General features: G+C 45.1%; 1 protein-coding gene across 1 annotated transcript; it reads right to left on the bottom strand.

Moving 5' to 3' along the window:
* Positions 1-1173: 1173 nt before the first annotated feature.
* On the bottom strand, positions 1174-18326 carry tshz3a (teashirt zinc finger homeobox 3a). Its single transcript, XM_023415534.2, has 2 exons — positions 17942-18326; positions 1174-5389 (listed from the first exon to the last, which is right to left on the bottom strand). Exons 1-2 carry the CDS (start codon positions 17979-17981, stop codon positions 2082-2084), a joined length of 3348 nt encoding a protein of 1115 aa, XP_023271302.1. The 5' UTR covers positions 17982-18326; the 3' UTR covers positions 1174-2081.
* Positions 18327-25105: the final 6779 nt, after the last annotated feature.

Below are 25105 nucleotides of genomic sequence, written 5' to 3' on the forward strand. Positions count from 1 at the left end.
GGGGTCAGGACACAGTGTGTGTGTGTTAATTAATCTGTTCCCGGGTGGGAGGAACTGAAGCGAGATGATGAGATTTAAGAGAGTAAATGGGTGTGCTGCACTCGAGCTGTCCTCTGTTGAGTGAGCGAGCAGGGTTACAGGCTGGGCAAATGGCCGTCACCATAGTAACCAGATAACTTCCCCGGCCCCAAGTCACTCAGTCAGTCCGTCATGACAAGCAAAGCCTGGGAACATCAAACACAAAGAACATGGTGTCCCCAGGCATCTTCAAATAAGACAAAGGTAGATGGAAGGAAATGTGTGGAGTAATTGTGTGTGTGTGTGTGTGTGTGTGTGTGTGTATGTTTGTGCGCGCTGGCTTTTATCATGCATACAGAAAGCATTAAAAAAAAACTTTCTCATTACATGGCACTGAGCCTGAATTGTGACTACTCTGATGGCATCAACACCTGCCAGTAATATTGTTAGATCCAAAAGCCTGCTTTGAGGGAATAGCACCTGTCTGCGCATGCTGCACCACTGTCAGCTTGTCTCAGCGCGCGTATATAGGATCCGCTTTATTTTTTCCAAGGGACAGTCTTGGAGTCCAGGTGTGTGCCAGATCTGCTGTCTGTGCCCAGGGCTCCTGATGGCATCCAAGCCCCCGTGGTAATCAGCCCACTCTGCCTGCTGTTGCAGCCTGCCTGCCTCCTCCTCCTCCTCCTCCAGTGGCTCGTTTCAGAAACATCTGGTGGTTTACATGCAGCACACACCACCTGCCAGACGCCTTGCAGGCAGTGGCACCACTCGCACCTCTCGAGTCCGCCCCGCAACAACGCGACGACACAGAAATCACCAGGAATATCTAGACAAATTGCGGTTGAGAAGACAACTGCAGAGATAAATGCTGAGGGTTTTTAAACCCTGTTCAGGGTTTCTGCAGATGTAGGCTGGTGAGCAATCTGTCAGATGATTTGTAAATGCTTAGTCATTACAATGTGGGACAACAATTGGGAGGGGTGTGTGTGTCTTTTTGTTTTTTTTTCCTGAGATGCGTGATTTTCCAGTAAGCCAGGTGAAAAATTAGATAACAGCTTGGAAACGACATTTTGGACAATAGGGCGTGTTGAGTTTCATAAAGCACCTTTATCTACAAAATTTTCTCTGATTGGTAAATATGAAAGAAAACAAATGTTTTAATGCAGCAGTTAATTCAATTTAATCATAGAAGCACAAGGCATTAACATATTTGTATTTTTTTTTATCAAATAACATTTATAAAACTATTGTGCAAAACAATGTCCTTTTAATCTTCTTCAAAGGCTCTGCACCAGTGGATAGTCATAGTCCTCTTAAATTAGGAAATATAACAAGTATGCATAATTTAAACAGCAAGTTGTAAGCTTATACACTATATGTACATTTTTACACATACCTGGATTTTAAGTGCCCCTTACTCAATGATAAAGAACAAGGCAGCTTTTACAATCAGCAAGAAAATCAAGAGGCTGTACAGAGAAAACCATAAAAACAAGCGATGAACTTTTGCTGTTTGGCAGACTCTTTTAAGGAGCTTTCCCAGGCATTTGGCTGTTTTTAAGGTGTTGAAAAAATGACCAGAGGGCATTTTAAAATCTGGACAGGACAGGACTGTACAAACATAAAGGTAAAAGTTGTTGAACATGCAGTCTACCATCAACTCAAAACCAAACTCACAAAAAATACAAAATAAATACAATAGTTAATACATTTCAAGTTATTTGCCGACCTTCTAGTCAAGAGATTCACCGTGATTATGAATCTGTCCTCTGTTGTCACACATATGTACATAAAGGTGTACATAGAGTGAGGGAGACAACAAACTGGGCTGAATATCTTTGACCTACAGTATATTTTTGATGTGAAATAAATGTCTTTTGAAACACAGAGAAATCAGAAATGTTTATAGGCCGAATAGATGTAAACACCTTGTGCTGACGTCTTTAACAGTAGTTCATGGCATCTTTGTGCATTACCACACTTTTCAAATATTCTGATTTTTTTTCTCTTTTTGGACAGTCATTCTACATATGTTTTCCAGTATGTCTACTGCTGAGAGTAATTTAGTGTTTCTCTAGTTCGCACACATAGAGCAGATGGTCCTCTGGAGACTTCCCATGGCTCTTGCTGAGGTGAAGCTTGATGGCGTGCTTAGTGGCAAATTTACGGACACAGAGCTGGCAGCGGTACACTGCCCCATTACTACTGCAGTCATCTTGTGATTGTGGAGACAGGAAGGACTCCAGGGGCACAAGTTTCTCTGTGAGACAATGGGAGTCCCTGACATTCTGTTTGGGGGACAGCTTGGCCAGGTCCCTGATTCTGAACCCTAGGTGGGCTTCCAGGTGACACACATAAGCTGCTGGGGTTCGGATCTGCGAAGCACAGTCACTACAGAAGAATATAGGCTGACCGGAGTCCAGGTTCTTTAGGAACTTGGTTCTGCCTGTTCTCCTTAGCTGGTACTTGACGTTAGCCAGCCAGTGGCTGATGGTGGTCATGGAGAGACCTGTGAAACGAGACACATGCATTCTTTCCTGCGGGCTTAGGTCATTAATGATATACTTCCCCTCTGATGTCTGCCTCAGGCTTGAGGCGAACTGGGCCTGCAGAAGAAGGAGGTGCTGGGGGTTCCAGTTGGAGTGACGACCCTTACGTTTGTGCCCATGCAGGGACGCGTCGTCGTCGTCATGAGTGGACCCCACAACCTCAGCTTTATCTGCGACCCGGGACCGCGTGGGAGGCTTTGGGACATGGTGGGACTGCGTCAGGTTCCTCAGCATGTCTGAGATATCCGACAATGCATTTTCATGTAGGGGGCTGGTGGATGTGTAGGGAGAGACCACGGTCAGCTTTGCAGGAGTAACAAGAGAGGAGGGGGAGATGGAGGAGGCTGTGGATGAGGGAGTTAGGGGGGCTGAGCCTACAGACCCTCCTCTTTCACTTTTCCCTTTTGTGAGGTCCATAGGCTGGTCATCACTGGGCTGGCAAAAACTATTATCGACTACACTTTCCTGCTTTTTGGTCTGTGAGGGAGGAGCGGCCACAGCAGCCCTCTCAGCCATGCTCTGGCTGAGCCTAGAGAGCAGGCTCAGGGGATCTTGGTTTGGCAAGGAGGGCTTGGCTGCTTTCCCCAAATGAATGTTCATTACTGACTGAAGAGCACTTAGAGGGTTGACAAAGGGCTGCTCTGGAGGAGTATGGCCAGTAATAATGGCGGTACTGCATCTCAGTGTAGAGGCGAGCGGGGATTTGACTGCTGTCTCCCTCTTGGGTTCTGTTGCCGGGGATGCTCTGTCGCTATGGCTTCCCCTGTCGCTATTGGCTGGGGTGACTGCCCTCCATTCCCGAGGTGAGTCAGACTCTCCTCCCTTATGCGATTCACCAGCGTCACTACTACAAGGGGAGAGATGGTTCTCCCTCTTAGGGGACAACTGCTTCACCCTTTGCTCCACTTTCGCTACTTTCTCAGTCACTTTTTTCACTAAATCCTCCATCGCCTGGAAGTTGTTGCTGGGGAAGGGGGAGGACTGACTAAGTGGAGGGGAAATGAGGGGCTGGTTCTTGGACAGTGCTCTGTCCCCTCCGTTGAACAAGAACTTCATTGGGGAATTCTTTTCCATGCTGCCTTGTTGGAGCTTGAGGGCACTGGGGAACTGGTAGGCCGCGTGGATGCTGGGGTAGCCTCCCCAGCTTGGATTCCCACTCTGGGCCTTGTTGATGGCTGATGTCACAGTGTTTTCCAGTGATTTGAGAATATCCAAGCCCCCTTTAGGACTCTCCTTCAGGTCCTCTTCAGTAAGATAGTTATACTTTGAGATGTCAAATTTTTCCTCCTTCTCACCATCTTCCTCCTTTCCAATAGAAACTGAAACTTGCTTTTCATTTCCAACAGCCTCTTGCTTAGTGCACTCTTCCTCAACCTCCTCCTTCTTGATCTCTTTGAGAGGAGGGGAGGTGGCGGGGGGAGTTGTTGTAGTTTGAAGAGGCGGAGGAGAGAAGGTGGAGGGTGCCAGCGGGACAGACTGGACCCTCTGTTCAGTAGGTGTGGCCACTCTCCCAGGGTTGGGGGAGGTGGCCTCAGGGAGTGTTTTGATTCTCTTTCCCACAGAGCTGGTCACCCTCAGGAAGTGTCCTGTCACCATCATGTGGGTTCTCAGCTCTTGCAGTGTATTATGGGAACTCCCACACTCCATACACTTAAGGATCTGGAATTTGTTGGATTCAAACTGCCAAGCGTAGCTAGCGCCGTTCTGGTGGCCGTAGCGGTTGTTAGGGGTGGTGTAGGGGCTGGAGGAAGGTTTCTGTGAAGTTTCGCTCAGGTCTGACTGCGAGTGCTTAGCTTTGGGGGTTCCTTCTCTAGAACGTGGCGAGGCCGTGAGGTCCAACCCCACAAGTCCCCTTTTCTTAGAAGACATGATTTTGGCTGCCACAGGGGCCATGGGCTCCTTCAGAGGCACTTTCTGGTAGTGTTTGGTCTTGATCATGTGGACACTGAGGTCCTGGAGCGATTCAAAGGAGTGGCCACAATACATGCACTTCAAAACTTTCTGGGCATCCTCCTTCCCCTCCATCTCCAACAGGGACCGCTTACGTGGTTTCGACCAGCGCTTTGCGCCGCTGCCTGCCCTGTCCTGGTTGTCATCGCGGTAGTGGCCTGTATCATTCATGTGAACCGTCAGCTCCACCAGGGTGTCATATGCAGCACTACAGCCCTTACAGCGGAATTTACTGGCCCCAGTGAAGATTGAGCCGAAAAGCTTTGGGTTTTGCCTGTGGAGCTGGACCGTACTGAAGAGGCTGGGCTCAGACTGAGGAGGGTGACGGCTCTGGGGAGGATGCTGTTGTAGTGTCTTTGCCACTGCAGACTGGTGCCAGTCATAGCTACCACTGCTGCAGCTGCTACTGCTACTAGTGCTATTGCTGCGAGTCGGCTTCTCTGTAGTAGCCGACAACTGCGCCTGTGGCGGTGTGGAATTAAAGTTCAGCGGTGACCACAAGGGGCCGGTGAGGAAGCTGGAGTAGATAGCCTTCATTTGTTCTAAGGTGTCCATGCCTACAGGAGGTGTCTTAGTGCCACCATTCAGAGGTGGTGTGACCAAGATGCCCTCGGCCTTTCTGGAGGGGCTCTCAAAGTCTGAGAGCCGGTCGCTGGTCTCGCTGACATGCGACTCACTGTCCATCTCTTGTCCCGAGAGCTCTGCGACCCCAGCTGATTCCTGGTCACATGCCTGCTCCTTGGCAGGCCCAACGCTTTGCTCCACAAACTCATCTTTCATGGGAAGGTCATCCTGAGGGGCTGAGGGCAGGTCGTCTGCTTCCGCCTCCTCATCCTCCACAGTGTGCTCTGTCAGCTCCTCAGGAGAATAGGCTGCAAGCAGAATGGAAACAAAGAGAGAAAGAAAGAGATGAGTTAAATTGCAGGGAGTGAAAACGCCATGTTAGAATAACTGGAGAAAAAGTTTCCCTGCTATGTGTGCCCGAGGACTCCCAGGGATAAATGAGCCATCTGTGTGGGAGCCTTTAAAGCTGAGCTGAGAAATTACAGTCATCCCATTTCACCTCATCAACCGTTGAGGTGTTATTTTCCTCTAGGCGAGCCTGTATTTATATACTACCCCAGCCACACGGAACTTATGCCTCCCCTCTTCTCACTCCTTCTATTGGAGGAAAACAAAAAAGAAATATCTTGGCAAAAACATAATGCGCCATTTTATTTATCTCAGGGCGCAACAGCTTGAAATGAAAACTAAATCTGAAATTAATGAAGCCCAATCTCACTGTGGCATTCTCCTCTGGGGTAATAAATGAGTTGGATCAACCTCCATCTGTCAGTTAATATGTCTGACGCCTCTTCATCTGCCTCTTCTCTGATTACACACACATACGTACAGACACACACACACAGACAGACACACACACACACACGCACAGACAAAGAGCACATCTTCAAGAATTTCAAGAGAAAGATGTCAGAATTTTGTTGTGAAATTTTGACATGTTGAATAGACAGCCAACAATGTCATCTGGACTGAAGTGAGCTCATTAGTTTCTTAACATGTAGGAGATAGTCAATACTCTGGTCTCAAGCTGCATTCTTAAAAGCAAAGCTCAACGGTCCAAACAGGTGTTAAATGTCATGCAGACATAATACAAAGAAATTTCACACATGATAAAAAGGAAAGAGAACAGAATAAAGGGAGGAATAAAATGAGACAGAGGGGAAAGAGGGATAAAGAGGACGAGATGAAAGTGAGGATTGTCAAGCAACGTGTCACTCTGCATGCTGGCGCCCGCTGCTCACATGGAGACAGACGATAAGCGTGTGCATGTGGTTGCATGTATGCACACACACATATGTACACACAAACTTCTGTGTCTCCTGTGGTGGTGAGCCAACCCACCCAACGCCAACTCACCCACCGCTCACCCCCTTCTTCCGCACTGTCACCATGCCCCCCTCCCTCATTTCCTGTCCACCTCACTCACTAAACCGCTCAACTTAAGGAAAAACAAATAATGTCTGAAAACAGTGGATGGCCTGTGGACAGGTCTGAGGCCGTTTGGACAATATTGTAAACTAAGACAAATGTCACAGAAAGAAGCTGTAGGTATACACCTTAATGGTTTGGGCACAGTTGAGTCTGTGCATGTGGAGACAAACAGGCACACACACACACACACACATACACACACACTGTGACTAAATCCTTCACCCCCCCCCTTCCACCGCCCCACACATACACGTCCAGTCTAAACAAAAATGTCATAGCTGAAATAACTCTCATTTCCAGTGCTAACAGCCAATCTCTAGGCAGCCATGCGGCTGGCGCTGGTCTGATTTGGGCCCTGGGGGCACAGTCAGCAGGCAGCCCCACTGAGAGGCCGGCCTAATGGAGACCTGGCAGGTGCGGCCCACTCTTCGTCCTCCCGGAGATTTGGTTTGTCACTGGGTATCCATTACCTGCCATTCTCTGCTGATAGGTCCCGACAGCCCTGATCAAAAGATGTCGTCGGGCCCCAGTCCGCTTGGCAGTCAGCGGCATGTCGTTTGTAAAAAGGGCCAAGCAGGGTGTAAATAAAATGACATGATCACTTCCCCAGCCCCTCATGTTCTGGACACAATTATGATAATGTGGACGTGGAGGGGAGGGAGGGGTCTGGGAGGATGGAGAAGAGGGGGCGAGGAGGTAAATCGCTAACGCTCGGGCAAACATGCAAGGGAGATATCTCACTGCTACCAGCGCTCAAGCGACTTGCCCACACCCTCTTTGCTTTTGCTTTACTTTCTCTTCCACTTCTCCTCTGGAAGGTATTTGTGTCAGATTCTCATTTGAAGGAGGAAATCCAGCCAGGATGAGGCAGTTAATGTGTTTGTGTCCTGACTAGCTGGTCACAGATGTCAGCTTGCATCAGGCGAGCCGGGCACACCGCTTGACCAAGTTGTCAGGTCACTTTTCTCTTCCTCAACAAGAAAACACGCCACATATTTCTTCATATTGTCTAGCTATGTCATCAAAATACTGCTATATCCAATTTCATGTCATGCTATCATATCTGTAAGCCTTCCCTGGCCTCTCTCTCTGTGCCTTAACTCTGTAGTAAATGTTTTACATTTCACTCTAATAGAGCTGTAGCACTATAGGTTATTGTTCATTTGTCATTAAGCCTAGATAGCACAGAGAGGGGGAGAGTAGTCCAAAAGGACCAACGATAAAACCTACAGAGTCTAGCCGTGCTCCCAGGCAATTTAAAATGCAAAACAAAAACCATTATGTCTGAGCACTATCTGTTAATTTAATCCCCAATGACTGATAATCCATCACAGAGGGCGACAACCACATCCAATTATTCTCCCTGGCTTGACTGACAACAGAGGTGATTTATCAAGCTAATAAAAGGTGATGGGAGTATAGAGGCTCCCTTAGAATAAAAAAAGGAAGAGGATTATGAATACAACAATACTCTTGGATGCGGTCTTAACTAATATCTAAGCATATGGTATAGGACCAATATATGAGTTTTCCTGGTGTGTGTGTGAGAGAGAAAGAGACAGAGAGTGTGTGTGTGTGTTCTTGTAATGATAAAGTGAGCTGATGCCATGTGGGGAAAAGACAAGAATCATTAGGTTCCATGAATGATTCCTTTTTGGAGGGGGGGGGGTAAGAAGGGTAGGAGGTGCACATTTGCACAATCAACATCTCAGTCACGGCTCACACAGAAATAGCAGTAACACATTCACACAAACACACAAGCTGCAGAAAATGTAAAACTCACATGCAGAAGATACACAACCTCAAATACACTCTCACGTAATTATAAATAAAGCTACTCAGTCAATTATGACACCCCCCCCACATACACACACCCCTTCCCCAAACACACACACACACACGCACGTAGATGCAAGCGATGAGGAAAGACAGTGACATCTTGGCTTCCAGGAGGCATTCCTGTGGAGTATCATTTTCATAAACATAAGGGCCGCAGACGAGGAGGGAGAGATCATCTGATAGAAATACTGCAGTGCTGCTCTGACGATCGGGAACAACAGACAGGGCAGGGACAGGGGGTGATTAAGCAGGAAGGTGCTTGCTTGCTTGCTTGCTTGCTTGCTTGCTTGCTCTCTCTCTCTCTCTCTCTCTCTCTCTCTCTCTCTCTCTCTCTCTCTCTCTCTCTCTCTCTCTCTCCTCAAGTGCTGCTGAAAGCACTGTCTGTTTTTGATGCTGTGTTTTAAATAGGCCTCATATGCAAGAGTGATAATATGTACTCCTAAGAAACATTCCCTCATGCATTTCTCAAGTACAAATCTATGCACTTCTTTGAAGCCTGTAACTGCCTCAGACACGCACACCATTTAATCTCCATATACATTTGAGTATATTTTTGTGAATTTGACTACAACTAACTCCAGTCTGTTTTCTTAAATCCCCCTTGATGACCAGAGTGGATATTCCTGGTCTGGCCTCCATAGTCTGGGAGCCAGATCACACCCAACAGCAGCGGGATAAACAGGATGTGTCATTAAAAACTCTACCTGAGTCTGACCCCTCATACCCAAATGACTGCTTGGTCTCTGAAAAAAAAACCAAAACACTACAACCTTGCCACAGGCGTCGTGATATAAAAAAGCTCAGTCCTTTGTGCGGTCATCATGAGTACAATATTTCATCTGTTTTCTTTTATGCTAAAAAGGGCGCTGCGCAGACAGCAGCACCTACTTCTCTGTGAAATAATTGGTAAAAAAAGAAAATGCTTGGGCCATACAAAAACCAATAATATAAAGTACAATTCAGAGTGTACATTATAGTGTATTATACAGATACAAAAAAGAAATGAGAATGCTTAATTAACACCCTAAGAGGAAAAACAATGTTTGCATGGGTTGCATAGCTTGATTACCTCATTATTTATAACTTTATTACTGTACGCATAGAGAACTGTACCATGCACAAAGACACTACAGGGATCCAGGGAGGGGAGAGGAAACTCTCTACATGGGTGGTCCCTCATAGCTTACTGTAAAGATTACAAGAAAACATTTATGGCGTTGTTCAAAGACAACAACAACAAAAAAAAGAAGAAAAAAAAAACAGAACAGATCACCGGCTAATGTTACCGGTTTAACAAATTTTAAAACTATGCATCATTTTTATCATCTCTTTTTTATCGCATAGGAAGCGGGTTAGACCTAGTTGCCAAGATCTTTGATTACAACATTGGCAGAGATATTTGAAGTCAATTGGTGGTTGGTGCAGATGGGGGGCGGGGGGCTCAGAGAGGAGAGAGTTAAACTGTGTCACAACATGACAAGAGTTTCTTGACATGTGTACAGTATTTTAACTGGACCTTGACGCCCTTAAACCAACACGGCCCCTCAGCGGGGGGCTCTTACTGACAGGAAACAGCTCCAGAACACTACAGGACAGGAAGTCACCCCAGTCTCAATCAAAAAAAAAAAAAAAAAAGCTACAAACCGCAGACTTCCACCCACTCTCTCAAGTTTCCCAGCAGCCTAAAACTCTTTAAATAGATCAGAATAATTTAGTCCAAAAACAGCCCCATTCTGTCAAAATAGCAGCAGATCAGTAACATACCTAAAATGCCTTTCTGTTGTACACATTTGTCAAAGTAACACACTCAATCAAACTTAGTTCTCTGTCTCCGTTCCCTTTGATCCTTACAGGCTGGCTGAAAGTCCCACGAGAAAATATGTAACAGGTGATCTGTGGCCATCTGAACAATTAATAAGTCCTGACATTAAGTCGCCTTTTCAGATATGACCGGTGAAGGCTATCGAGTGCTACTCACATTCTGCTTCTTTTTTTTTAATGCATAACTCTGCTACTACATTATTCTCAAGCTATCTCAAGCTATCATGTTACAAGCGATCATGGATGTCTTTGTCAGTTTTTATTTGTGTGTGTTCTCTACCCCCTGATGGCATTGTGAATACATTGTGTCCGCCGATTGTAGTGCAGGATGTGTGATATGGGAGATGGGAAAAACAGAGAGATCATTCTGGCCCCAGGCAAAGCTTAGGGCTGAACCTTGTCAATGCACATAGTAAGAGGAGAAACAGGGAGAGAGAGAGAGTCAGGCAGAGAAACAAAGAGAAAGTGAGGCAGAGAGCGAGAGACACAGGGAAAAAGGTAAAAGAACGACACAGACACTGAATAGATTCGACCCTCGGCCGATTGTTGTGTTATGACCTCAAAGCTGCCAGCTGCACATGCGGACCTTCGAGACCTGAAAATTCATTTCGTTTATCTGACATGAGACGAGCCACAAACACATAAAGGCCTCCCATTACTAATGCTAACACGGAAGGGAACGAGGTGACCAAACTCATAAAGACCCAGTTTGAAACTTGATGCAGTCACAATAAGCGATAAACACAACGGAAACAAACACACAAAAAAAAAGAAACACCCCCGACAAAAACAGCTTCCACAGGTGCAGATCCAAGGCCAGTAATAAGGATCGAGGTGCTGCGGGAAGACGGTGTTCCAGTCCGACATACACATCGAGTCTGTCTCGCCTGATGATATGTAGTCAGTCAAACTTCCTTCAACCCACTTCTCTGCCTCCTTGTTTCCATCATTCTTTCTATTCGCCTTTCTTGAGCAAAGCCCGATGAAGCAGAACTGCTATTTATTTCCCCATTCCTTGAACTGTTTAAGCCTCACATAACAATGCTGTTAAAAGGTCATCAGGTTGTGTGAATGAGGCTAGAGGAGGATGAAGGTGGGGCACAAACTAAGTTTAGGATATTGTCTGTGAACTTGGTCCAACACTTGGACTACTGTATGTCTGACTTTTTCTTCCCATTTTACATCTTAATTTCACAGTTTAGACCAGAATTCTTTTACTTGCCAACATTTTTGCGGAGGAACCGGGATTTTGCAAAACAGATTTATACCTGAAGCCTTGCAAATACTAGTGATGTTAGAGATTTTAAACAATATGTCAATTTTAACCCAATAATCTAAATAAACTATCTGGAAAGGTAGACAAGTGTACCTGAACAGTCTGTTACACTTGTCAGTGTATAGAAAAACTGCATGCAAGTCTTAAAACTTTGCAACGGCTTAGTTAATAATTTCAATCTTCATATTTATTTTCACCTCCAGCAGTGTGTTTCTGCAACTGATTAAACTGGACCTGTTTAAACACTGATCTGCTCATGTTTTCTTTGTTCCTCCTTGTACTTACTTGATCAAACTGTCTCAATTTTATCATGCTGGGGTCATGGCAGGGTGGCCAGGTGTCTGACTTTTTGCTGCTGTTGTGTCCTTGTTTCTCTACTAGCAGAATATATTATCATGACTGAAAGAAAACTGTGAAAATATTAACTGAAAAATGTGATTTTCCTTTATGGTTTGGGGTAAGACAGACATTGTTGTAGGTCTGAGATTAAGGTTGTAGTTTAAATAAGCTGTATCTACAATTCAGAGCAGGTCTGCGATCAGGCCTAATGTAGGTCTGAAGATACGGCTGGGACCATAGAACTGACACGGGGGCTAACGGTGAAACAAAGAGATGCTCAGGTCTGAAACTAGGATTAAGTTTGTAGTTTGTGGCTGTGACTAAACCTGGTACCGTGTTTAAAGTTGAATCTTAGGGTAAGGGGGAGGGTGGGGGCTGAAGGGAATAAAGTTGGGGCTTGGGAGTGGGACAACCAAACCCCTCTCACAACACACAGCTGCTGCCATGATCGCCTAGCAACGAGGAGGTGATGGACGCAGCCTAAAGATGGATGGGCACCATAAATCACAGTAGTGTGTAGGAGGAGGAGGTAGGAGACAGAGAGAGGGAACAAGAAGAGGCCAAAAAACAAAACAACTATTTTTTGGGTTTACTTTTCTGTAGCAGCAGCAGAGCTGGCCTTGCCTTGACCTCTCACTGTACTCTTTTATTCATGATTGTTGGGGAATGGCGCAGGGCTGTGGACACTTCTGGGCAAAGCTAAATGGAAACTTCTAGGTAATCATTACAGTGGGTTATATTGGATCCAATGGATCATTTTATAATCTATAATTGCAATAAACTCCATTGAGTCTGAGTCTGAGTTCTGTGTGCCCTTCGGTGTCTAGAGTTTTTTCATGATTCCACTAACTTTTTAAAGATGATAATAATGACAGACTACACCTTTCATAAAGCAACCCTCCAGGCAAGGCAATCTGGGTAGTGTAGTTGCGGGATAAACATCCCTGGGCTATCTGATTATGGCCTACTGCTGCGGCACTGGTGTCTAGTAACACTCAGAGAGAGCGCTCAGCCATCCATCACACAGTGAGTGTCTGTCTAAGGCTTTCCACCCTGCTTCTTCTCGTCCTGGCTCTCCAGTTACAGCCATACACGGCCGGCCTAAATAATATTCTTCATGATAAATGGCACTATAAGCCTGGTATCCATCATTAATCTGATTTTTAAAGAAGCATCCATCTTGGAGAGAGCCTGTTAGGGCCACGGGAGAGCAGAGCAGCTCGGGTTCATTTAAAGGCCAGGCTGCTGCATGAGTGATACCTGTCAGCTCTGCTCATCAGGGAGCAGCACACATACACACACACACACACAATCACTCTTAGAACATTAAACATTGACACCATATGGCCACACGTGTACACACACACACACACACACACACACACACACACACACACACACACACACACACACACACACACCTCTACAGTGCCTCTAAGCATGTCTGCTGTGCATATATTATGAGTACACAACACTAACACACTTGTCGGACCTTTATACTCACAAAGCATATTTCTCTCCTTCATTCAGACATCTAGAGATGTGTCATGGAAGAACATTCTGTCACTCATCAAAACACAACTCAGTGTAACTCAATCCTCCCTGTCATCTCGAAAAAATCTCCCCTCCCAAACATGTCTCCTCAAGGGTTTGAGGAAAACTCATTCTTCCCTGGAAAAACTCTCTCTCACACACACACACAAAAACAAATCGTCTCTTTTCCTAGCTCTCCATTCCAGTGTGTCTCTCCACTGACTCTGCACCTCATTCTCCATTCCTCTCCTTCTCTTTGTCTCCCTCTGTCCACTCTCTGTCTTGTTTTCCCCTCTTTCACTCTCTCTTTCTCTTCCTCTCTGCCCCCTATCCACCTCCCTTCTCTGTGTGTCTGGTAAAGCCTGTTTGATAAATGACACACGTCACCGTGTCAGAAGCGAAGGGTGGGTCAGTGATAAATGACTCTGTTGAAAAGGAAATCGGCTCTCTGGCATGGCCGAGCTATTCTCCTCCTGGATTGGGTTTCAGGACCCCTGAAGACCGGAGCGGCTCAGTTTCCCCGAAAAGAGCACACATCCCACCAGGCTCTGACGCTCTCTACCTCTGGGAGGGGTGGGAGAATGAGAGAGAGAGAGAGAGAGAGAGAGAGAGAGAGGGTGGGTGGGAGGTGTGTTGGAGGGATCCAGTCTGTCCCAATTGTCGCCACAGTGCAGCTGCATCTATCACAACAGCGGTGGGACTATTTTTACAAAGCCTCCGACTCAGTGCCCAGACAGCAGTCCCGGCTGAAAACCTCGGCTGAAAGCACACTGAAAGCTGAAAGGAAGAGTGGATGGCAAACGGTTTTCTATTTGTGACACTACTACAGCACTTACACTCCTCTTTCTCTCCCAGAGTCCAACCCTATGGCTTGACATCTGCCAAGTGTGTGTTAAAAAAGAGAGAAGGCCCATTTCACCGCCCCCGCTCTTCTTCTCCTTTTCGTCCCCACCACCAGCACCTCCTCCTCTTCCTCCCCCTCTGCCCTCTTTCTCTCTTCTCTTACACTCTCTCTTTCACTCACTGGCTGCCAGGGTGGCACTGTTATCATTACACAGGCAGGATTTATGGAGTCGGGGCCTATGGCAAAAACAAAAAGGCATCTGTCAATACCTGTGGGAAACACTCTGTCAGCCTTCCTCCTCCTCCTTCCACTGGTGCTTACAGCCTCATTAGGTATGCACTTATCAGACACATAGATCACAGACGTGACTCAACCTCCCCGGAATCCAGCCACAGGACTTTCATTAGCAACAGGGCCTGCAAGGCCAAAACATTCGCCGCGCTCACACCTGCAAACAACGCCAGCAGAGGCGTGCTGTTGTTAAAGCTCGCTAGCGCTGTCAGTCCGTATGTTGGCCGAACAATTAGGTCCCAACTCGAACTCCCCTGCTGCTTCCGTTAAGGCAAGCTTTTCACACATAAACAACAGGAAGGCAGACAGATATAAAAAACAGCTTACTTCACATGAGTGCTGCTTTTACAACCCAGTCACAACATGAGCGCATGTGTCTGTAATGTGTGCTGTAAATGCTTGTATCTTTACTAGTGCCAACACTGCATGTTTGTGTGCTACGTCTTGTGTGCTACGTCTTGTGTTTCTACGACGACATATATTCTGTATAGTTAATGTGCAGAGACAGAGAGAAAGGAGGAGTAGAAGAAACTGGGCGATGTAAAAGGCCTACAGGGTTAAGAGAATTATGGCCTGACCCCAGCAGGGGGTCTACAGTTACAATTCCTTTCATCACTATCACAAGCCAAACAGCACACACACACACACACACACACACATTCAAACCCAACAAATCAGAAAGTGCATGCCTGCTGATCTGACACACACACACACACACACACACACACACACACACACACACACACACACACACACACACACACACATAGGAAGACATGAGTGATGGCTGCCAGTCTGGCAGCTATAATCCTGACCCTGCAGAAAGAGGAGACCGTTGCTGTGGAGCCTGGTCCACATCAGACTCCCCCACCCCTCTACTTCTGTGTTGGACTCTCACACACTCCCAGACAAATGACCAGAGTACAGGTTATGACAGAGAAAAGGGGAGAGGGTGGCTTTCTCTCCGGTGGCCTGACAGCGCATTGACACACACAACACTCTGAATACTGCAAATACACTGCCACCCCTCTGCAGACATTCTGTGCAGGTTAGACATTCCAGTGAAATAGCCGTGTCTTTTTGCCCATGTGCTGTAAAGCCGATGTCGACTTCCTGTTAAGTCGGTGGGGTATTTCAACTTTCTGCAGCCATTTCAACAGCTCTGGACTCCGGGTTTGCAGCGCAGCAAAGGAAGGAGGTCTGTGTTTCCACAGCTGGGGAGAGTGTTTTTCTCATGTTTGCTCGGCTGTTTACGTGGCCAGCTGCCCTTGGTTGTTAAGAGCACTCAGACCTGACCCAGGTACGCAGGCCCATTTGTCACCTGCAGCGGAAAATTGAGTTACAGCACAACCAAAGGCGAGCGGCTCTGTGTAATATCAAGTTGATTACATCAAAGTGGTGGCAAACCTCATTGGGCTGGGCACCCCGAGCTTGTCATCTCCAATCACAGGGCCTGTCAGGACTCCATCAGCCTCACGGCTAATTGGACCAACGCTAATGAAGCAGGCAAAACAAGTTTTCCACTGTGGAGAGAGAAACCCTCTCAGACGGAGGAAGGAAAGAAAGAGAGGGAGAAGCTGAGAGATTGTGTGTTTGAGAGACAATGAGAGAGCAAAGCAGGGTGTGTGTGTGTGGGGGGGGTAGATTTTTCATGCAAGTCTCAAGGTTGCAGTGGGCTGACTCTCCCCCTAAGTCCCTAATCAAGGCCCATCATCTGTCATCCTTTTCTTTGCTCTCTCTATCACCATGCTCTGTGCTGCAATCAATTCATCATCACCCTTTGTGTGCCACTGAACAGTTGACAACTTTATAACTTGCAGCTGCACAGGCTGACTGACAGGGGTGGAAGGGGAGCATGAAAAAATGAAGAAATGAATAGATGAATGAATGAACAAAGAAGCATGGTTTAAGAGAGAAAAAGTTGTTTTCTAAAAACACAAAACGATCTATATTACAGCCTTTTATTCCCTTTCGTCAACAGAGAAACAGCAGTGTAGCAGGGAGGAGAGAGTGGAGAGGAGAGGAGGAGATGAAAAAAAAAAAAAAAAACATCCTTCTCACTGATCTGAAATCAGAAAGCTTTCAGTCATTCTTTATGTGCTCCCCGCGGCCACTCTGAGCCAGTGAGCATGTACATTAGGCTGGGGCATTTTGATGAAATAAAAGCCCAGGCCAGCTTATGGCTAAACAGAATGGGAGCACTCACTCAGCCTGTCTCTGATTGACCATTAAAGCCATTGATGAATGGGCCTGTCAGGGGAGAGACAATTAAATCAAACATGAAACAAAGCCGTTGTGACGGCCCGGTCTGACAGAGCAAACCCATTCCTCCCCTCCATTACATAGCACACGGCTCCTTTTACAACCCCTAACCCACTCCTCCCGCCTCCTCTACCCACTGAGTGTGTGTGTGTGTGTGTGTGTGTGTGTGTTCGAAGTGAACAAGTGAGCATGTGCACATGGGAGTGTGATGTTCTCTACTGGAAGTGTGCACGTCTGTCTGTGTGTGTGATGTCTCACTGTGAAACCACTTTGTCCCTCCGTCTTTCACTTTTTGGTGAGTTACTTGACCATTAGAGTGAGAGAAAGGAAGAGGGGGAGAGAAAGAGAGAAAGAAAGAGAGAGCGAGAGTGTGTGTGTGTGTGTGTGTGTGTGTGTGTGTGTGTGTGAGTGAGTGTGTGTGTGTGTGTGTATATATATGTGAGTGTGTGAGAAAGAGAGAGGGAGAGAGAGTAAAAAGTACACAGGGCCTTTCAAAGTGGTTTAAACGTGACGTCAGGGGCCTGCAGCACATGGTGGGAAGTGATTTTCTGATGCAAATCGGGAAGGATCAGATCAAAGCCGCATGACAGCCAATCAATCAACCGTCAAATCAGACATGGCAACTGTCGATTATGGCTCCTTCCAGCCCACGAAACCCCATTGTCTGCCCTCAAATTGTTTATCTTATCCCAAGAAAAGAAAAAAAAAAAAAGCTCAGAGGTAGGGGCTTTTTTTCCGCTTGTGCAAAGAAGTTATGCGCTCGGATCAAATGCGCACAAAGCCCTCACGTCCCCCTTATGGCACGCCTCGGGCACTCACCATCAAGAAAACACTGCTTATTTTGGAGAGGGTTTATTGTTACGGATCAAATGTAGATGGCAGCCTGGGATCGGCGAACTATCAGCGATTCAAGTTGGGAACAATAGGAAGCGAAAGTTTACAGCAGCCAACTCATCCGATGGGACTACAGTAGCTGCGCGGCGTGGAGAGCGAAAACGCAGATCGTTGTATACAAAGTGTACATCCGTTTTCAAAAGACAACAGTTTCTATGAGGTCTCGCAAGAGTAGCCAAGAGTGACAAAGCGCATCGTTAGAAAACACAAAGTGGAAACGGAAATGCAGTGACTGTAAAGTGAGCTTTACAAAACAAAGGTAACATCCGCAGCTTTAGGATAGTAAGCCTTGTTTTTTTTTTTACGCACATTATAGTTGGATACACATACCTGCTGCGCGCTTGGGCGCCTCTTGTTTCCTCCGTGGCATTTTTATTTGCGGGGATTTCCGTGAAACTCTTCTTTTTTTATTTGATATGCCCCCTCGCTGTATCCGGGAAGATCCACCTCTACTCAAAAGAGATTCACGCCTTCGTGTAGTAGACTGCACAACATCGGGGAGTCCGATGGAAAGAAAAACTAAAAATCATCGTTACGGAATCACAGCCTGCGGCGAAAACTCAACGAAAAAATAAATAAACGGGGTGGTAGTGTCGGTGGCGGTGTCGGGGAATATTTTGTTTTTGGTGTGGTCGCGTTCAGAATGTCAGCGGTGATAGCCAGCGTCCACCTCGGCTGCCTGGTCTGGCAACAGGCAAAGTTGAGGGATAAGAGAGACGATCGCGTCACTCACAGCAGGAGAATGGGCAAACCCACCGCTCCGTTAACTCTTTACTTCTCAGAGAGGGGCGGACACCACACACCACACACCGAGTGTCCTCCTACCTCTGCTCTTCGTGTGAATCACAGCGCATGGGTTATTAGCTGATCATCACACACCGAAGGCTGATTACCACCGGCCACAAAACCACAAACAACATATGAATAATATTCCAATTATGTCAACAGATCATGTGTCGGATGGCTTCATCGTCACTGAATTCAACGTTTATCACATTTTAGTTTTAATCTGTCATGATCATATTGCTATGGGGATGTATGTCTTTGCTGCTTGCATAACTAGTTATTAGTCTATTATTGGCCTCTTATTGTTCTTTTAAGTGATTTGTTACAGGCTTTGTCTTAATATCCAAAACACACTAATAACATTTTCTCAAACATTAGAACTGTTCAAAGCTTTTGTTCAGGTTAATTAGATTTCACTTGTTTTGTACAATGAAGATTATTGATTGACTTGTGTAATAATAGATTACATTAGATTCCACTTCATTGTCATTGTAACCAGAACCAGACCAACACAATGCACATTTTGGCATCAAACTAATGCAAACAGTTGAAAAAGTAGATCTATGTTTTTATAAATTTAAATATGAACAAATACACAGAGTGAACAGTAAACCAAACGGGTAGAGTTAGTAGGAAAGATTGTATTTTCATATATACAAAATAAACAGAACAATATTTGTAATTGTACAGTACAAAGCTGGTGTATCAGTAATGTTGACAGTATGGACAGGAACCAGTTAATAGCATATACAGTAAAAATGAGTCAGCTCGAGGTATTTATAGTATAAACAGGAAGCAAGTTTTTAAGGTTTACAGTGTAAAAAAAGACTAAATGTACAGTTGAAAAAAGATGACTTAAATACAATCTGTTAACTATACAGCTGATAACAGGAAGTGCTAATAGGTTACAGTACACAGCTCAATGGTGGTGGACTTTACATGTTTCCTCAGTCAGTTAATTGCATCTATTGGAATAACATGCTCACACTGTCTGCAGTCTGTATCTTATAACCGGTGCAAAATTTTGTTAAGCAACCCCCACCCCACTGCCCAAAACGCAAACATGCCTGATGCCTTTTCCTCGCTAATTTAATGTGAGCAGTTAAACGTTAGCTTTCATCACAGTAAAAGCATCAGTTCTCCCATATATCCACATTAGGAAGAGATCAAAGCCAGTTCAAGGAAGGAGCGTTAAGTCTTACTAAGGTAATGAGTTTTTTTTTTGTTTTTTTTTGCACCACTTGTCTCTCTTTTTTCTCAAGCCAGCAGTATCACTGCAGAGTGGGACGGTCCCAGGTCTCCCCCTGTGCCTCTGATGTGAGCTGACCCCTGCCAGCTAAAAAGATACATACAAATACCAAAACATGCTGCGTGTGGTTGCTCGATGCCGCACACATGTTTTGTGCGCACACAAATGCAGCAGAGAGTGGATCTGCTCAGTCTCTGAGAAATCTCAAACACACATAAAATGGCAACATTCATGCACCCTCTTTGTCTGTCCCTAACACGCGCAAACACACACATACACACATACTTACGCACACACAAGCATACTCACTCAGAGAACAAGAATTAAAGGCCTCTCTGATGAAGACTCGCCCCTGCCTCACCGTCTCTAAGAGCACCGAGGCTGGGTCCCTGTCACTTTAACAACATGAAATTACAACCCAAATGGGATGTCAGGGGTTAGCAGTGTCTCTAAGAGAACTATGCGAATATATTTCCTCCTATGGACTTGCCCCCATCATGACCTCCCCTAGGAACAAGAAGTAACCTGGTGATTGGCGTTTTTACAGCCAAATTAAACCGTCTTGCAGGCTGCTGAAGGCAGGAGGAGAAAGCAGCCGTTCCAAAATTAGTGAGCCATCATCATGACAGAAAGTAGCAGGGACATGGTGTCATCCAGCTACTGTATCGATTAACCCATAAATAGTATATGGCCTCTACACTGTGGCTCTCCCAGGCTTACACTGTAAATGGAAGTTATCTCAGCTGTACATCTGTCTTGCTCTGCTGTTTGGTTTAAAACCCCTCATATCCAGAGACTGCAACCTGTTTGGCTGTTTAGCACATCACAAAAAACAGGACATTATGCATATAATTAGTGAAATGCAAATTGTGTCTTGGATGCTTTTAGTGCTCCAACATCATTGTGCTGATGAAAGTGCGAAACAGAATGTGAATGTTTTTAATTAAAGAAAAAAATTTAAGCACAGATTGGATTATTCTGTTGTTTTAAGATATGCAGTTTGATAAAGGAAGTGTGCATATTTTTTCAAAGATATATTCATACTCTTTTTTTTTTTTTTGCACAGGACTGTGTGTGATTCTCTCTTATGTCAGGTAGCCCTGCTGCATTATTCCCATCTTCTTGCTCTTGACACCAGGATTATCATAAAAGAGGAACGTCTGTCAAGCCTGCATTGATTTGCACACATGTTCGCCCAATCATTCTCAAAGTTGCGATTAAAAAGCACGAGCTGCTTCTATTTTTCTATTGAAATCTTTTGGCAAAAAAAAGGGAGCGGCCTTTCAATTTCATAGCCTCCAGAACACTCAAGTATTCATTGCACTCTACTTTTCGCTTTCAACCTCTCTGCGGGAGGCAGGACTCATGACATCTATGTATGCTGCTCCTATTCACGATGCTATTCAGCCTTCAGATGTGTGCTGTGAGTGATCCCTCAACACCATCAGATCGCCCTTATAGCCATGCGCCCAGTTATGGGTCTGTCCAGAGAAGCAGCGCAGTGCAGTGTCAGAGATCAAACTGACAGTTCTGTTCTCATATTGAGTCCCATTCGGCAACACTTTGTCCAAACTAAGGACCAATCTTCCATTATTTGGCAAAGTTTTGCTGCTGCTCTTGGAAATGCTTCTGAATAAAACTTAAACGGCAGCAAAATGACACTGAATAGGTTTTCCATTTATTTCCTGCAAACAGAAACATGTGTTTGTCTGTGTGTGTGCTTTTGTTGGCTTATCTGTGTATTCATGTGGGTATGTTCATGTGTGGGTGCGGGTGCGTAATGCATGGCCCTGTTGAGAAGAGTGATTGCTTTATTCCTGCCTTGTATGTGCTATGGGGGCCGGGGCTGTGTCTTTGGGCAGCTGTATGGATGGCTTGAGGAGGTCTCCATCATTCATAAAGCACACTCCTACATGTAGAATTGATCTTGCAAAGAAACAGGGTGGCAATAGCAGTTCATCAGTCTTCCCCGACCACAAATCACTCGGAGGTGTCCCCCTCGGGGAGAGGTGACACCATTGTCAGTGCAGCGGTCCCCTCGGACAAAAGAAGGGGCAGGGCAGGAACTCTCGCTCATATGGTGGCCCCAAAGTGTCCGGTGCAATGTGAACAGCACTGGTGTAAATATCCACAGTAAAGCTCAAAGAATATTATGCACCATAAATAATACGAAAGAAAAGACGATTACAAGTACTTTGGCTGACAATGCAGCTAAATCAAGCCATAAAAATAAATAATGTCTGACTCTTTTTCTATTATCTGTTTGAATACACATTTTCTTAATTTATTGTCACTGTTTAAATTGCGTAGAACAGATATATTAGAAGCAACTGATGATTCAAAAGGAGAAAGAGGCACAATTGCTATATTAACACTCGTTTTTCAAAAAATCTGATTAATTTTAAAAATGCACATACACGGCAGGCGCTGAAGTCAAACAGGTTTTATAAAGGATGCATAATTAAAGCTACCTTTACTCAGTGTTTAATATATGCATCTCTGCCTATTAATAACCCAGGTCATTAATTTGTGTAAATCAGCTATGTATGGCACAGAGTAATTTCCACTCCTGTAAAGAGAATTGGTGAGATGAAGCTCTTGCCTTTGGCCTTGGGTTGCGCATTACACTCATCTTACATTAGGGCACATGCTCCTCCTGTTCCTCCTCCTCCTCCTGCTGCTCCTCCTCATACCGTTTGGACTTTGTCATTGATCTTCATTCTAAAATAATCTCTTATCATTTCTCATTGCAAGCCTGCAGAGAAACCTTTTCCAGATCCCAATTCATTAGCCTCACACTGAAAATAGAAAAGCTCAGAGAAAGGTGGACATGTGATGAAGGCTCAGAGTAAGCACCTTTAAAATATGTCCACCAATCCACCTTAAACACTCATGATCTTTCTTTAAACCTCTGACATATTACATATTTCTCTTTTTTCCGAGCCATTTGTACCCTAAAGCACGAGCCGCTCACAATAAAAAAAAAAGTCTTTTCAGCTATAATGTTGTCACTCTCCCTTTGGTTTTCAACACTTCCCCCTGTTATCAAGCTGTATAGTTCAGTCTTCAGTTCATGTCTTCATTAAAAAACATTAACATTCACAAACTGAATGGGTTGGGCATTGAAAAGGTCTCCTTAACATTTATCTCAGTGCTGCTCCCCAGACAGGCAACAAGCAACTCTTTCTCAATCATTGTCCAGACAGGAGAGGGGAGGCATATGTGAGACGAAAGTAGATTTTATAATTTTGTGGTAAATTATTGTGAAGAATGTGCTAAGGTTCATCCTTTAGGGGTGGTAGATGACTCTACACCGTTTCAATTAGCGCACTTCTGATTGTAGAGGCAGAACTCAGACAATTGATCAAGTCTCTCTCTCTTCTTCTCTTTCCCTGCCTCATTGCCCAAAAGACCCTTTTAAAATATTCAGGTAGATTATGAATGGTTACACCCCTATCTATTTATATCTCCTTTATTGACAGTATTACATTTATATGGAGTCAAGGTGAGGGATTTAATTTAAGACTCTTGCAGAACTGCGTAGAATGTTTAAAAAAAAGACTGATTAAGGAACAATGATTTATATGATTAACACTTTTTAGAGAAAAAAGTTTAACACAGGATCAGCTGTAACTCTATTATGGATTCGCTGGGTTTTGCTGGCACACACAATTCTGAACAAATTCAGGAATATTTCAATAAGTTTTAGGAGCTATGGTCTCACTGAGTGACTAATAATTGTGGTGTTACCTTGTTATGGAAATTCAAAGCTACGTCTGGCACATCGCTCCTCTGATGTCACGTCAGTCTGCTTAGTGCTGTCAGCTTGTGTTTGAGAGAGGGCTGATTTCTCTCTTTCCCCTTCCTTCTCAGGCGGGGAACATAAAAGGGAGGATGTTTATGATGGACGGGCAGCTTTTTAAAGAGAAGCATCACAGGGTGTTGGATGGGAGGGATCCGAATCAGGACGGCTGTGATGTGACGAGACAGACAGGAACATCCTTCTCCTCGTGTCGAGATGTCAGGCAGGGGGAGACTTAGCAGAGTAGACAGTATCATCACTCTCCCGAGCGATGCAAGAATTCGCAGGGGAGGAGAGAAGTGGAGGGACAGTGGTGCAGAGCGGGCGTCGTCTCAGCCGGTGTTGGCCTGACTTTTGTGTCAGGTTGGGCTTTTTTTGGGGGGGTATTTGCCACTTTTGCTTATTCTTTGTTGCCTTGTGCATTTGTAGTTGTAGAAATGCATGTATTTGCATGTAAGTGTTGGTGTTCCTTTATAATGGCAGTTCCACATAATCTCCTCACAACAGTAGGCTAACACATTTTTAACATACAAAAAAGTCAACTAGATACTGATGCATATGTATTAAGTATTCTTATTACTTTCTTGCCAAGAATTGGGTAAAAACATTGATAGGCTACTACTGGTGTGTCTGTATGCTAAATATGAAGATACAGCTAGTAGCTGGCTAGCCTAGCTTGAGGAAACAGGTGGAGACAACCAGCTGGGCTCTGTCCAAAGGTTCCAGCACCTCTGAAGCTCAATTTCTGATTATATATATAATTATTATATTATATCTGTCACTGCTCTTGGCTGAGAAGGTGTCTGACACATACATTACAAACTCTAGTATATATGCTAAGATAAGCTAACCGGCTGCTGGATGTGCCTTACTATGGCGTCCAACAACCGGCAAGAAAGTGAGTAAGCCTATTTCCCAAAAGGTTGAACTGTTGCATGAAGAAAATAATAACTGATGTGGCGGTGTGATACAGTAACACCTCTTTGGATACAATTTATTTCATTCATTCCTTCCATGAGATAAACCAAAGGTAAGTGCCAGAACAGACTGCATGCTTGTGTCTCTGGTCATACTTTGTGAGGTGCCTCTTCCTCTTGAATTACAGCAGAAAGACATTCCAGTCTAAGAAATAATCTGCATAAATTTACACCTTTTAAAAATGTGAATGTTCTGTCTTTCTCCTCCTCTGCCTCTTATCCTGTTTGGTAATTAGCCTTTGACCCCCCTGGGCTCACGCAGGCGTGGAGATTGAAGGACAGAGATAGTTTAAGCGATGGATTTGTCATAGAAATTTCTCATCAGTCTGAAATCTTGAGGGCAGAGCTCCCAATTTATTATATTATAGAGCACATCTTGTAGCACTATCACTTAGGAGGGAAGTGTCAAGCAGAATCTGGCTTTGACTGTCGTGCCAACTCCATTTGCCTGGGTTTTACAGCGTGCCCCTTGACTTTGCCATGTGTGGAGAATCACTAGACACTGGTGATGGGCAGTAATTCCCTTGCCTATATGAGTGAGTGATCAGAATTCATATTAGCATCTTTACACGCTGATGGCAGCCTGTCACTCCAGGTGCCAAGTGGTCTCTTTGGACTGCAGTCAGTCACTTGCAGGGAGGAAGCAGCATCCCATTTTTATCCTGCTGGAGAGAAAAACA

This window comes from Seriola lalandi, unplaced genomic scaffold, assembly GCF_002814215.2.
Source record: "Seriola lalandi dorsalis isolate HSWRI2012SDOR001 ecotype SW California unplaced genomic scaffold, Sedor1 jcf7180002054553, whole genome shotgun sequence".
NCBI classification, from domain to species: Eukaryota; Metazoa; Chordata; class Actinopteri; order Carangiformes; family Carangidae; genus Seriola; species Seriola lalandi.